This window comes from Phodopus roborovskii, unplaced genomic scaffold, assembly GCF_943737965.1.
Source record: "Phodopus roborovskii unplaced genomic scaffold, PHOROB, whole genome shotgun sequence".
Lineage (NCBI taxonomy): Eukaryota > Metazoa > Chordata > Mammalia > Rodentia > Cricetidae > Phodopus > Phodopus roborovskii.
Window position 1 is genome coordinate 20375001 of NW_026126460.1, and position 15876 is coordinate 20390876.

The 15876-nt window shown below is 37.6% G+C and overlaps 1 protein-coding gene across 4 annotated transcripts in view; it reads right to left on the minus strand.

Annotated features, from left to right (window-relative positions):
* The window catches only part of Usp37 (ubiquitin specific peptidase 37), a 64968-nt gene that overhangs the window by 38369 nt on the left and 10723 nt on the right, over positions 1 to 15876 (minus strand). For all 4 annotated transcript variants that reach the window (XM_051190465.1, XM_051190467.1, XM_051190464.1 and 1 more), the window contains 6 exons: positions 14542 to 14713; positions 11010 to 11110; positions 6926 to 7104; positions 6281 to 6355; positions 2397 to 2494; positions 637 to 721 (listed from right to left, as the gene is read on the minus strand). In XM_051190465.1, coding sequence (XP_051046422.1) covers positions 637 to 721; positions 2397 to 2494; positions 6281 to 6355; positions 6926 to 7104; positions 11010 to 11110; positions 14542 to 14713 — 710 coding nt within the window. The remainder of the gene's footprint in view (positions 1 to 636; positions 722 to 2396; positions 2495 to 6280; positions 6356 to 6925; positions 7105 to 11009; positions 11111 to 14541; positions 14714 to 15876) is intronic.

A 15876-nucleotide genomic window follows, 5' to 3' on the forward strand; every position in this document is an offset into this window, starting at 1 on the left:
TGACCACTGAGAAATCTCTCTAATCCCCACAACCACACTTTTAGAGTCTTGCTATGTAGCCATAGCTGGCCTGTAACACACTTTGTAGATCACAGCAGCCTTGAATTTGTGCTAATTCCATTTCCTCTCTGCCTCCTGGGTTACAGACATGCATTATCATACCTGGCTGGAAATTAAATTTCTGAAAAACTTTTCCAATTTTGATACTGCATGAAGCTTTAGTTAAAAAAAAAAAATATCCATTACTTTTTGGAAATTAGCTTAATAAGTGCATAGGAAACAAAAGACAACATAAAAATGCCCTGAGAGTCTTTAATTTGCACACACCTGAGAAGATGGGACGTGCAATGATCAAAAGACCCTAATAAAGCCAGTCAACATGAGTAGTGTTGATATAAATCTTTCTAGATCTCAATTTATTCACTGTTGGACACATTTCAAAACAGATAAAACGAAAATATTTCTAGAATACTTCATAACTAAAGTGTCATGATGTTTATGATTGGAATTGATTCTGCTGTGCTTAAACTAGGGCATTAGCGAAGAGTATAAAGAACATCCAGTTTCATCACTCAAGATTCTCAAGAGGGAGAGCCCTGTAACTTCTACACTTGGAATTCTGTAACTAATACATACCTGTCTAGGTTAGAGCCACCAGAAGAGTAGTCCTTGGATCCAGCTCTGCTCCCATAAAACGAGGATGACTGCAAAGGCAAAAGTCCTATAAAAAATATGAAAGAAAACTTAATGCCTAATTTAACCACCCAAACTCAAATAATATTACAAAATTGGATCTGTTTGTATTTAACTCTATTTTTAATATATGCCCATTAAAAAGATCAATACTGAAGAGAAAATTACAATAGCAAAACAGTATTCCTCTGCCTGAAAACTCTTCAAGGTTCTTTTTTAGTTTCTAATCCCTTTCCCCCTACTTTTTTATTCTTGGAGAGTTTTATACATGCATATAATTAATCTCCTCCCCAATTCTCCTCTCTCATCCTCTTACCTCTTGCCAAACTCTTCTTCCCAAGAGGTGGCCCTCTTATGTTCATGTCTTCTTTGTGTATATCCCACTGAGTTTAGTCTAATCTCTAAAACTTAGCTTTTTGTGCCTTACATACAAGAAGTTCTTTCCCATTTACTATACCAATTCTTCAGAAAAATAATTTTAAGAATTTCTGATAGTAAATCATCAGTAATTTATTGTAAAATCAATTATTTAGTATACACATAATTGTACCATTTATTAAAGATAATTGCAAAATACATAGTAATGAGATGGCTTTTTATGTATTTACTATTTCTGTTTGCTAACTTATGATTGGTTATAATTGCTTAAAACAAACAAGTGTTATTAATTAATATGGTCTTAAAACAGGTGCTATTAATGAGGTCTAAGTATTAGTATTTCAGAAAGAAGGCATATTTTATTGGTCATGCTTCTTCCTGCAGGGATCCCAGTGATAAGAAGCAACACTGATGAATGAACCTTAATTTCAATCACAGTAACCTCTGATTCAGTCTATTTTCTTGATACTTTAATACTAAAAGATTAATTCTACACACTGGTAAATTCTGGATTTGTTTGTTTTGAGGCAAGGTCTCTGTATGTAGCATTAGCTGTCCTGGAACTCACAGAGATCCTCCTACCTCTACTTCCCGAACGCTGGGATTAAATGCATATGTCACAATTGTTAAATTCTGGATTTTAAAAGGAAAACAAAATAACAAAATATAAGCACACACAAGCACACGCTCACCCCACTCTAGAACTCACCCAGGTCCTTCACTAGATAACCTTGGTTGGCCTAAATTTTACAATGTAGCTCAGGCTGACCTCAAATCCAGAGACACAGGCTGCCTCTGTCTCCCCAGTGCTGGAATTAAAGATGTGAGTCACAATGCTGCCTGTTGCTGTTTTTCTGTGTAGCCACAGCAGTTGTCAAACTCACTATGTAGCTAAGGCTAGCCTTGAACCCCATTCTCCTGATTCTACCTCCAGAGTGCTAGGTTTATAAGTGTGTACCATTATGCTTGGATAACTTTCCTTTTATTATTTACATTTTTGTGTGTGTGTGTGTGTGTGTGTCCATGTGTGTGTGCCACAGCACATATGCAGAAGTCAGAGGATAACTTTCCAATGAGGTTTTTCCTTCTACCACATGAGTCACTGAGATCAAATTCAGATCTGCAGTTTCGGTGGCAAGTACCCCTACCCACTGGGTCATCTTGTCATCCCTCTTTAAAATACTTTATTCAATTATTGGATATAAGTCAATGACTAATGACTAACACTGGGTTATCCACTATCCCTGAAATTGTACACTCATGTGCTAGCTTAATATAGTCTATCATATAAACAGATAAGACCTTAATTAAAGACCAAACCTTACCTGATGTTCGATTTTCTTCGGCCTGTTTCAAACTCAGCTGTTTTTCTCTACTGCTGGTTAAATATTTTCTTGACGGGTCTGTCATAGCTTTGTTGTTCCTACATTAACAATTTTAAATCAATATAGTGAATGTATAATGACATTCTTAATTCTCAGTGAAATAAAAACTATGAAAATAACCTTTCATTAAACCAAGAACCAGTATAATCTATGACTCGGGCAAAATAAGTAAAATTAAAGTCATGTAATCAGAGACAACAAGATAATACTGAATTTTCTTAACCAAAAGCAAAAAGCAAGACAAGGGACTAGCCAGACAGCTCACGTAAGTAAAAGTGCTTGCCATGAAAGCCTGGTGAGCTAAGTATGATGCTACAATACCATAGTGAAGGTAGAGAACCAACTCCTGCTAGTTGTCCCTGTGACCTCCACAGGTAAAACATGGTATGCACATGTGAGTGCAAACACACACACACAAATAACACTTAAAATTATTTACCTAAGACAAAAATAATAAAGATGTAAACTATGTAGTGTGGATGCTTTACAGTTCTAAAATATAAGATCCAAAATGTTCTTATGTCACATATAATTTGAAATGCTACTTAGAAAATAAAAACATTTCAACTTGTCTAATAGTTGAAGTTCATGAATGCAAAGTTAAGATTTTTTTCTTTTTAGATAGTGTCTCTCTATGTAGTCCTTGCTGTTCCAGAAGTAGCTGTGTAAATAACTGTTGGCCTCAAACACACTGAGATCCTCCTGCCTTTGCCTCCTGCAGGCTGGAATTAAAGGCGTGCACGATCAGACCAGGTTCCCTATTATTTCTAAGTACTAAAAGTAGAATGTCCACAAAAATAAAGTCTCCAAGTTTTGATTTGAAATGACTAATTTAAGGGAATCATCATCAATTAAGCTTGTAGTAAATAATGCTGTTTCTCTACCCAAATCCCCTCGTACTCCACTTTTGTGTCCTCTTCTTTACTTTTTCACTACAGCCTCTCATTATATAAATGAACTGCTGGTGTTAACCCAAGCACCCAGGAGACAGAGACAGGTGGATCTCTGAGTTTGAGGCCAGCTCTACAGAGTGAGTTCCAGGCTACACATAGAAACCCTCCCTTGAAAAACAAAATATAGCTAATCCTAGCACTGCAGAGGTGGAGGCAAAAGGGTTTGGAGTTCATGGCCAGCCTGAGCTACATAGTGAATTTAAGACTAACCTGGACTTTGTGCCTCCCTCTCTTGATGCTTTAATGGGTTTGGCCCTGTAACTAATTTTCTTTTTTTGAAGAAGTAAATGTCTGTGAATTTTGATCCCAAGCCTAAAAATGTCTTTCAGATTTCCAAGTCCTTTGAAAACTGCCACTGCTATATGAATAATTCTATGCTAGCTTGCTAGAAGGTGGAAGACACATACATGGCCTATTATCCCAACCAATAGCAATTCCAGTGCCAGCCATGAGTGAGACTACTCAAAGCTTCTCAACCCACTTACTAACCACAGATTCATAGGGGGGGAAAAAGAAAAATCAAAGGACATCAGTAACTGGTTAAGCCAACTTCAGATATGCTGAAGTACACAAGTGACTATAAGCAATACTTTTTGTTGTTAATTTTTGTTTGAGACAGGCTCTCTCTATGTAGCTCTGCTGTCTTAGAACTCACTTTGTAGGCCAGGCTGGCCTTGAACTCAGAGATCCACCTGGCTCTGCCTCCCAAGTGCTGGGATTAACGGTGTGTACCACCATGCCTGTGCAGCAATAATTTTAAAATTATAATTTAAAGCCACTATATGTAATAATGTGATATACAGTAATAGGTAACTGTTACAGGGATACAAGGTAAAATATAACCATGAAGACTACAGAACTGGCTTGCTGCTACTATGAGCATTGATTTGTTCAGGGGAAAAAAGATGGGGCTCAGCCAAGGCCAGAGGAATGTAGCAGGTACTTTAGAATTTTAGAGCAACATCATTCTGTCTGAAACAAAAAATCCTAAATTATCTATGAAGTATGGTATACTACTCTTGTCAGACTAATAGGCCCTCAGAGAGAATGAGCAGGTGATTACTAGTCATTAAGGGGCATCCAGAACTGGTGCTATGATGCCATGAAAGGGGTACAGTAGCAACCTACTATACCTGGAATTGCACGCACGCACAAAAAAAAAAAAAACAAAAAAAAAAAACAAAAAAAAAACCAGACCAATGACTTTCTGTGACCAACTGAAAGAGTAATTAATAGTAAACCTGGACCAAGTCTGGCCACTGGTACAACTCCAGTAAAGGACTATGTTGAAAGAAACAGTAAGGGAAAGAGTTCTAATGAAAGTATCTGCTGGTTCTGTGTAGATAGAGAAAGAAGATCACAACTACTTGCTATCTGGCAGCAAAGGGTTTAAATGATCAGGTGTTGGAAGATCAGGAAGAAATGAACAGAGAAATGTATGTGTATGTGTGTAGGACAAAGATCTGCTTCATAAGCTAATCTTCACCAGGAAAACAACCCTGAAAAGACCCTACAATCAGAAAGATAATTGTCAGCCAATCTCTGTCCTTAGTTATCTTTTCACCAGAGATCCAATTAAAATAGCAATAGTGGCAGAGATAGAATCTATAGCATGGATTTTCCCTCAAAGTTTAGCTAATGCTACTGCTATTATGTCCTAACTGGCCCACAGCAAAAATCAGTGCTGAGCTTGGTCTAGCCCCCTCTTATAAAACTAATTCATCATTTGGTTGCAAATGATTTTTTTTACCAAATTGCTTCCACCCTAGAAAAGACAGTAAATGAGCCAGAGATGGCTCAGTGGATAAAGGCACCTGATGCCATTGTTGACAATCTTAACTGTTGGTTAACTTTAGGCCAAGTTTACAAAGATTTTTAGGACAGTCCCAGGAATCTAACATTGTCTCTGGAAAATAAATGAAAACCTAACAGTGTGTACTGGCCTACTTGGACTGCTGTAACAAAACATCAGTTGATTTTCTCAGAGGATCACAGTGTCAGCAAACTCAGTTTCTGGTGATACCATTCCTCATGGCTTAGATGGGCTGCCCTCTCACTAAGTCATCACATGGAGGTCTGGATACCTATTGCTAGTTTCAGTCCTTCTGGATCAGAGCTCCACCTTCAAAACTCATTTAACCTTTTGTAACTCCATAAAAGTCCTAGCTCCAAAACCAATTTTGAGATGAGGTCTTCAACAAATGAATTTGGAGGCAGGGAAAAGGATCTTGTTCTCTCTCACACACTTACAAGAAAGGAGGAAAGCTCACATTAACACAGTGGCCCAACAAGAAACTTTTGTTGAGCTGGACATAGTGATAAGCTCTTGTAATCTCAGCACACAGGAAGATGATGAGTTCAAGGCCAGTACATACCTATCAAGACCTTGTCCCAAAAATAAAAATAAACAACAAAAACTCCCAGAGAACAAAAGAACTATTTATTTCAAGTTCTTCAGCTCCATCGCTCCTTTAGTGCTGCAACAAAAGGCAGGATAGGAGTTGTGAATGACAAGAGCTGGAGGACCTGATGACGTCTCTGCTCCAGTGTCACCAACACACTCTAAAATCTTTTTTTTTTTTTTTTTTTTTTTCTTATTGGTTTTTTGAGACAGGGTTTTTCTGTGTAGCCCTGGCTGTCCTGGAACTAGCTCTTATAGACCAGGCTGGCCTTGAACCCAGAGATCTACCTGCCTCTGCCTCCTGAGTACTGGGATTAAAGGTGTGTGCTGCCACTACCACCCAGCAATTCTATTCTTTTATAATTGGAATTAACACAAATTGAAGATTCTTGCGAATTCTCTGTAGGAATTCTAACAATGGATGTAAAAAGCACCAATCAAGTACCGCAAAGGCTCTTAAAGCAACTTACGATGATGAATCATTTTCCTTAGGATAATCGTCAGTAAGCTCTGGGCCAGATAATATTCTTTTCCTCTTTTCAGTGCTATAGAGAACAGAACAAACAAACAAACAAACAAATAAGAGACTTAAAAAGTCATAACTTATACCATCAAAAATCATAAACCAGGGCTGGGGGAAAAAACAAAAATCATTAAAATGCTTGATGTGCAAGCACAAGATCTGAGTTCAAATCCCAGAAGCCACATGAAAAGCTGGATGTGATGGTGTGCACCTACAATCCCAGTGCTGGGGAGATCCCCGGGGCTTTCTAGTAAGTGCCAACCAGTGAGAAACCTTGTCTCAAAAAAGGGGAATGATCCCCAAGGTTGTCCTGTGGCCTTCACACACACATAAATGTACATGTATATCTATACATGCACATCCATCCACATCCAGACAAAAAATTAAAAACATGTTTAAAGATAGGAAATATTACTATAATAGTCTGATTCTTAATACTATATTTAATATACTGTTTTGTCTACATGTTCAATGCATGTCACTGACTTAACCTGAAGCCATATATGAAAAAAATCACTGGCTGCTTTTTTCTCCTTGCATTCTAAAGTCCCCAGAGGCATTTATAAACAGGTTCTGAATGACTCTTTCCTACCGGTTTTCTAATAATCCTGATCTAAGAGGCGTTGATGTGAGCGTCAAAGAAGGAATTGTCCGGCTACCAGCCATTCCACTTCCAGCTACCGTCTTAACTGATCCTCTACTGGGGTTGCCAAGAACTTTTCGAAATGGAATATCATCTTTAGTTTCTAAACTTCCTCTTTTTGAAGAGGCCTGTAAGAATAAAAGTGTGAGACAGTTAAATCTTTTACTTAAGCGAAGAAAACATTTTGTTCGAGGAAGGATTCCATAGAAACTCAAGGATGGCCTCAAACTTGCTAAGTAGAATAGGATAACCTATCTAGAACCGTTCCTCCAGTCACCACTTCCTAAATGTCAGGGTTATAAACATGCATCATTATGCTGGTTTAAGTGGTTTGAAGGACCAAACCAGGGCTTCATGCATGCTAGACATGTCAACTGAGTTACATCCCCAGTCCAATCATAAAAATTTTTAGATCAGCAATTTTTAAAAGATTTAAAAAAAAAAAAATTATTATCCCAGCACTCACGGGGCAGAAGCAGGCAGATCTTTGTGAGTTCGAGGCCAGCCTGGTCTACAGAGTGAGTCCAGGACAGCCAAGGCTATTCATAGAGAAACCCTGCCTAGAAAAACCAAACCAAAATTGTTTTTATTTAATATGTATTGCTATTTTGCCTGCATGTATGTCTCTGAGGGCATTACAATACAGACAGTTGTGAGCTGCCTTATGGGTCTAGGAACTGATTCCAGGTTCTCTGGAAGAGCAGTTAGTGCTCTTAACCAAAGAACCATCTCTCCAGCTCCCAATACCAGCAATATTTAAAGAGAGTTAAAAAAGCTTTCCAGGGGATTCTGATATAGTCAAGTGTGAAAAATTGAATTTGACATTTTCTTGTAGCATATCAATCAATCAATCAATCAATCATTTTGAGAAAGAATCTTACTCTGTAGTCCCAGCTTGCCTAAATTCACTATCTATTTATTTGCTTGTTTATTTCCTCAGACCTAAGTGCTGGGATTATAGACACACATAATCACATCTAACTCTCCCATAGTATTCTTATGAACTTAAAATTCTTGGGGCTGATGACATGATTGAGGAGCTAAAAGCCCTTGTCATGTTAGTCTGATTAACCAAACTGATTCTCAGAAGCATGTAAAAGTGAAGGAGAGAACAAACTCTACAAAACTGTCCTCTGACTTCTATACATGCTCTGTGACATGCATGCAGCTACACACACACACACACACACACTCTCTCTCTCTCTCTCTCTTTCTCTCTCTCTTCTCTCTCTCTCTCTCCTAATGCATACCTGGATGCTCAAGGTAAAAGTTCTATTTTTAATTACTAATAACAAAAGACAAGAATGGTAGCTGACACATGCAGTTTCAGCATCAGGAAGGCTAAAACGGGAGGATCCTTGGATGCTCAAGAGCAGCTTAGGTTACACAGTCCATTTCAAGCTAGTCTAGACTACAAAGTGAGACTGTACCTCAAAAGCAATCTCCGGAAAACAGTAAGTACAGAAAGACATACTCTAGTGATCAGTATGAGAAGTGATTTTTGGGAAAAAAGAAATGCTGACCATGATATGGAATGATGACAGGTTTGGAAATGTAGCACAGTGTTACATGTTTAACATGCCCAAAGCCTTGGAACCATGAAAGAAAAAAGAAATGAAGGATGGAGGAGACTGACACAACTTAATATCAAATCAGGTATAATCAGTAAAAGCCACATGATTCTTGAGGGAGTCAATTTGAGAAATAAAGCAAACATGCAATAATGGGGAGAAAAAAGATAAGCTAAACCCTACTGACAAATGAATTAAGGATCTACTCAATGGATATTCAGTGTAATAATGTGAACATATGTGAATAGCAGCATTTGAGATGAATGTTCAGAGGTGTTTATATGTGGACATTAGAATTATGTTTCTGGGATGGAAGAAATGGCTCCTTGGTCAAGAGCACTTACTGTTCTTGCAGAGGACCCTGAGTTCAATTTCCAGCACCCATATGGTGGCTCAGAACCACCCGTAACTCCAGTTCCATGTGATCTGATGCCCTCTTCGACCTCCAAGGGCACCAAGAATATATGTGGGCAATAGGCAAACATGTAGACAAAATACTCATATAGAATAAAATTAATTGAAAAAGCGAAGAAAAATTATGATTCCTCTATGTAATTACAGGGATTCTTCTATAGAATTATGGAATCCAAATTACTTTCCTTTTATAAAATTATAACCTTGGAATAGGAAAGAAACTTCAGGACGAATGATTATTAAGCTAAATTCAAATGGGTGGTTATTCAAGATTTATGGATGTAGCTCAGTGGCAGAGCACTTACAAGTAAGGACAAGATTCTAAATTCAAGCCCAAGCAACACAAAATATAAAATTCTCAGATTTATAAATCAAAGTAACTAACATTAAAAATTTGATTAGCTTGAGAGCTGGCACAGAAGCTAAAGAGCACTGACTGCTCAACTCCTAGCATCCACATGGCAGCTCAAAACCATCTGATACCCCAGTTCCAGGGTATCTGATGCATAGACATATAGGTAAGCAAAAACAACCATACACATAAGATAAAGTTAAAAATTTTTTAACATTGTGGCATAAAAATCATTAACTGCAAATCTGTTCATCTCAAAATATACTTCAAAGAGGCCAGACCCTTCTACTCATTCCCCCCAAATACACACTGATTCTATCTGTATAAAATTACAAAAAATGCAACACATGCTAATAGAAACACTGGTGTGCTCTACAGTCTTCTCATCATGATCATCATATTCAACATCATCCAGGGACGGTGGCCAATCTCATTAATCCCAGCTCTTGGGAGTCAAAGGCAAAAGGAGGAGCATCTCTGTGAGTTCGAGGCCCACCTGGTCTAAAAATCAACTTCCAGGACATCCAGAACTACACATAGAGACCCTGTCTCAAAAAACAAAAGATATCTCTAGGTGAGTCTAAAAAGAAAATGAATTCTGTAAGCTCTCTTCTGACCTCCAGATATACGTAGTTGTACACACACAAATGTAATATATATTTATACACACACTCTGAAAACAAAACCATGAAAAGAACCTAAGCCGCTTAGCTCTTAATTATTGTTCAACCCAGTATTATCTAAGTAATCATCTCTCTGCACAAATATAATTACAGAACTTTGATGTTCCTGATTTTATACCAGGCTTTCCTTTGCAAATCAATTAAGAGACAGTAATTACTAAACTGTAGTAAGATTATTTACTGGTACATTCCAAGTCTCTCAGCTTTCTGAATATTACGAATAAAAGCTTTCTTTCAAAGCAAAGGAAGAGCTCAGTAAAATGGTTTGATGTCATACAGTGTAAAGATAAGTTCATGATGTACAGCAGACCCTAAAACATGAAAGAAATAGCAAAACTTCTAAGGCTGTTTCCAGTAGTACAACACATATCCAGCTAGCTCCTTTCACCTGTACTGTCTCAGAACTTCTAAAATGTTGATGCAATCCCCACTTTAGAGGTAAGTACTGAGGCTCAGGAAACTTGAGGAGCTTTACCAGTGACCCATGTCTGCAAGTGGCAGCACTACATGCTGAATTTTATAACAAAAAATCCTTGGTTCTAAAAACTACTGTGGTTCATTCTGATGAATGGGATATCAAGCGAAGGTTAAGTAAAACTATGTTATGTTTAGTAAAACTATGTAAGAAGGTAAGATTGGATTGTAAAAAGACAAGAATTAAATTAAAAACTGAGTTGTAAGACAGGAGTAATCCTAGCACTTGGGAAGTAGAGGCAAGCAGATCTCTGAGGCCAGCTTGGTCTACAGAGCAAATACTCAGAACTACACAAATAAACCTTGTCTTGAAAAAGAGCAAAAGAGAGGGAGGGAAAAAAGGTAAAATTGTGATAATACTCAGAAAACTATTTTTAGAAAACAAAGAGACTGAGGTGTCACCAAAGTGATAAAGGTCAGCTATGCCATCACTGTGATAATGCTACATTAGAGAACATTAAACTCCACACCATGCAACTACTTAATATATCTGTGCTAATTATTTTTTTAAAAAAGTCAGAAGATTGAAATGAACATACCTGATTGTCTGAGTAAGAAATCTGTCTGTTAGTTTCCTTCTGAGAGGTCCTGCTGCCCAGAATAGATCCAAAACTACCAGACCCTTGAGAAGGCTTCATAGCTGGTGGACAAAAATGAACAAACCACTTAATTTAGTAAAAATATTCATTATTATTATTGTTATATAATACAGAAATAGAAGTAATTGCCAATTCTGACAGAATGTACAACTGAGATGCATAGTAACATATAAGGATAAGAGCTCCAATAAAAGAATAAATAACACAAACGGTGATGCCATGGGCCTGGAGAAATGGCACAGAGGTCAAGAGCACTGGCTGATCTTTCAGAGGTCCTGAGTTCAATTCCCAGCAATCACATGGTGGCTCACAACCATCTTTAATGATATCTGGTGCCCTCTTCTGGCCTGCAGGCATACATGCAGGTAAAACACTGTGTACGTATTAAATTGTTTTTTGTCTTTAAAGTGAGGCCATTTAACAGTATAAAAATTTAGAAGATAAAAAGAAATTTTTTGAACATAGTATTTTATGTAGCACAAAAGATAAAAGACCCAGTGACAGATATTGGGGTTCAAGCTGAAAATCAGAGAAGCAAAGCAGCCAAGCTACCAGAGAGCTCTTACCCCTAAAAGGGCTGGGGTGTTCCTATTCTCAACATGGCTAGAGAATAAATGCCTCATACTGACTACTGTAGACCCTGCACCTATCTTTTATACCCTCTAGTCCTGGGATTAAAGGTGTGTGATCCCAGGTGCTGAGATCTTTTTTTGTGCAAGGTGTTTCTCTTCAGGGCTGGACCAATCGTTGAGTAGATCTAGGTGGCCTTGGATTCACAGAGATCTGTCTACCTCTTAATCCGAGTCCTAGGAGTAAAGGTGTGTATCACCAACTCCTAGCTTCTGGCTGCTGGAATTAAAGGTATGTACCTGGCTTCTATGGCTTATAGTTGACTTTGCTTTCTGAATCCTCAGTCAAGCTTTAATAAATCATAAATAATATATCATCATAATTTTATAATTAATAGTATGGAAGAGTAAATCACTATATCTAGGGTATGATTACTTACACCAATATCAAGAAAACCTATCAGAAATATAACAAGTATACTTTTTATTTAAAAAAAATTAAAAACTTTTTTTTGTATTATGTATGTTTGTGTGTGGGCATATGTCACCAAACTTAGTCTCTGGAATCAACATGATGGAAGGAAAAAGAAAAACCACAAGTTGTCTTGACTTGTGCATATACTGTGGCACAGTGAGTGGATCCATGCACATATCCGTGAAAGAAAGGTAAAAATAATTTTAGTTAAACAAAAGTAACCAAGCAGAATTATTTCCATTACACAGATATCCATGCTCATTTTAAAAAGTTCAAGGTACTCTACAAATATGAACTTGTAAAATGTTTATCTTCTTTTCCTCATGGAGCTACCAAAGTCACAGTAAGGATTTTGAGTTTAGGGCCCTGAGAGATGTCTCAGTGGGTAAGAGCACTTGCTACCCTTGCAGAGGACCCAGGTTTTATTCCCAGCACACCGATGGTGGTTCATTACCATCCATAACTCTTGCTCTAGGGCATCATTCTTTTAAAAGCATGGGTGTGGTGGTACATGCTTATAATCTAAGCTATGTGGGATACTAAGGTGAGAAGGTTCAAAGCCAGGATAGGCACCTTAGCCTGACCCTATCTCAAAATAAAAATAAATGTAGCATAGTGATAGAATATTTACCTAGCATGAGAAAGACCCTTGGATCTCCAGTGTATATAAAATGCTTTTTACTCAATTTCAAGGCAGGGTTTCACTGTTTAACAGCTCTGGCTATCCTGGGACTCTCTTTGTAGACCAGGCTAGCCTCAAACTCAAAAGATCCACCTGCCTCTGCCTCCCAAAAATGCCGAGATTAATGACATGCGCCACTAGCCCAGTCACACATTAATTCAATTAATATGATGGGTACAGTAGATCAAAAACAAAATAGAAATATAGACTCAATACCATTGTTTAAAATTTGAAATAGTGCTACATTCAAATGCTTTTTCTGAGACAGGGTCTTGCTACACAGCCCAGGCTGGCTTCAAACTCATAACCCTACTGCTTTTAGCCTCTCAAGTGTTAAATGCTAGAGTTCTTTGTTGTTTTAAAGATTTATTTATTTATTATACATACAGTGTTCTACCTGCATGTATACCTGCACACCAGAAAAGGTCACCAGATTTCATTATAGATGGTTGTGAGCCATCATGTGGTTGCTGGGAATTGAACTCAGGCCTTCTGGAAGAGCAGCCAGCGCTCTTAACCTCTGAGCCATCTTTCCAGACCATCAAGTGCTAGAGTTACAAGTATATATACCACTATTGTACATTTCCCACCCCTGTTCTTTCTCTCCTGTCCTTTCCTCAACAGGGTTGGACAGACTGGCTTTAAATTCAGTCCTCTAGCCTTAGCTTCCTGGTTATCAGGATAGCAGGCATTTGCCATCATACCTATTTGTATTCAGTATTGTTAATACTCAAGTTAACATTGTTCAAGATTGGTGGCATGAATATATGAATAGCTACTAAACAGAAAACCACAAAGACCTTAATTTATTCAAACGGTGTAGTAATATATTAACATAAGAAAATCCATACTGCCACATCTCCCTCTATGGGGGGAGGAGGAATCAGTCAATACAAGACCTTGTGCTGCTAAGTACTGTTCTATTAGAGCTACACTTCCAGTCTATTCATGTTATATTTAACTTGGAAGAAACAAAACAAAACAAAAACTCAGATAAAAATAATCAATGAACAGATATATTTGCTTCCTCCTTTCCAATTGAGCACCTTTTATTTCTTCATTACCCAATTGTTCTGGCAAGATTTCAAGTGCTACATTGCACAAAAGTAAAAGGAGCAACTACTCTTATTTTGTTATTGATTTTAGAGAAAAAGCTTCCAGATTTTTACAACTAAGTGTGTTAGCTGTGGGCTTAACATGCATAGGCTTTATCATGTTGAAATAGTTTTCTTCTACTCCCCAGTCTATTTAGAGTGCTTATTGTGAAAGATTACTAAACTTTTCCCCCTCAATTGTGAGGATAGTATGGTTTTTCTCCTTCATTCTGTTAGTGTGGTACACTATATAGACTGATTTTCATGCCAAACTATTCTTACATTTCAGGAATAAGTTTAGCATAATTCTTGTATTGTGACATGTAACTGAGCCCAATAGCATTTTGCTGAGGTTTTTCCTATCAGTGTTTCTCAGGAATATTGGCGTATAGTCATCGTATTCTTTGTCTCATATAGCTCAGGCTGGCCTTGAATCACAATGCCCTTGAACTTTGATCCTCCTGCCTCTACTTGAGTGCTGGAATTACATGCATGCCCACCATGGCTGTTTTCTGTGTGCTAAGCTGTTAATGACTCCAGAGCCTTGTGCATGCTCTGAGCCTACATCCCTGGTGTAGGCTCTACCAACTGAGCCACATCCTCAGCCTCAGTCATCATATTCTTTTAGACTCAAGAGATGATTAGTACTTACCTGAATGAAGTCTGTTTTGATGGACTGCATCTAAAAACAACCTCATTTCCTCTGCTTCTTTACTTGGTACTTTGTCAATAGACAAGAAGCTGTTATCTTGTAAAGTCAACATTAGGCGACTTTGTTTTGTTCCACTGGGTCGTAGTACCACATTTTTTATGTTATGACTGAGCTAAAAAAAAAAAAAAAAATTTCCCTTTTACACAAAACATACCACAAATTATAACTAAGTTGTCTAAAAATTGCTAAACTTCATTCTAATTTACCTTTCTTCTTTCTTGATAAATTTAGCTCAACTATCTAATATTTTTAAAGATTTATTTCTATGTTTAATTATATAGGTGCATGCATGTTTGAGTGTGGTTATGTACTGGCACCTATGGGAGCCAGAAGACACTGTGTTCCTTGCAGCTAGAGTTACATGCAGCCATTAGCTACTTCACACGATTACTGGGAATTCACCTGGAGTCCTTTGCAGGAAAAGTGTGTACTTTCATCTGCTAAAATATTCCTCTAGCCCCAAACTTACTTTCCCCCCTAAGATTAGGTCCCACTATAGTCTACTTGGCCTGGGATTCACTATGTATACCAGGCTGGCCTCTAAACTCACACTGCTCTTAACTACCAAGCCTCAGCCCAAATACAGATTTTCAAACCAACTTTTTATTACTATTTTATTCTTTTTGTTAGTATTGGTAAAGGTACCATAGCATGTAAATGGAGGTTGGAGGATAACCTGTGATAACTGGTTTTTCCTCCTGTGATGTGTATTTTTATCCTTTCAGCCATTTCTTTGATCTTTCCTTTACTTGACAATCTCACTTTATTAACTTGGCTAGCCTTGAACACACTACACAATGAAATTCATTCTGGCCTCTGTTTTTTCTACTCTACAGCTCCTGAGAGTTAGAATTACAAGCATGGACCACCATACCTGAATTGAACATGTGATATACAAAAGCATCAAAAACTTACTTTCAGAGTCCAAAAGTATAAACAAATGGAAAGTTTATTTCAATCAAATTCAAGCATAAAGTTTAAGATATATTTCTTAGCCAGGCGATGGTGGCGCATACTTTTAATCCCAGCACTCAGGAGACAGAGGCAGGTGGATCTCTTTGAGTTTGAGGCTAGCCTGGTCTACAGAGCTAGTTCTAGGACAGCTAGGGTGCAAAACACCCATACACACTGGGAAAAAAAGTCTCAAAAACAAACAAAAAACCATATATATGGTTTATGTTAATAAATATAATTTTCAAAATTTATTTTTTGTTTTTCAAGACAGGGTTTCTCTGTGTAGCCTTGGCTATCCTTAGAACTAGCTCTGTAGACAGG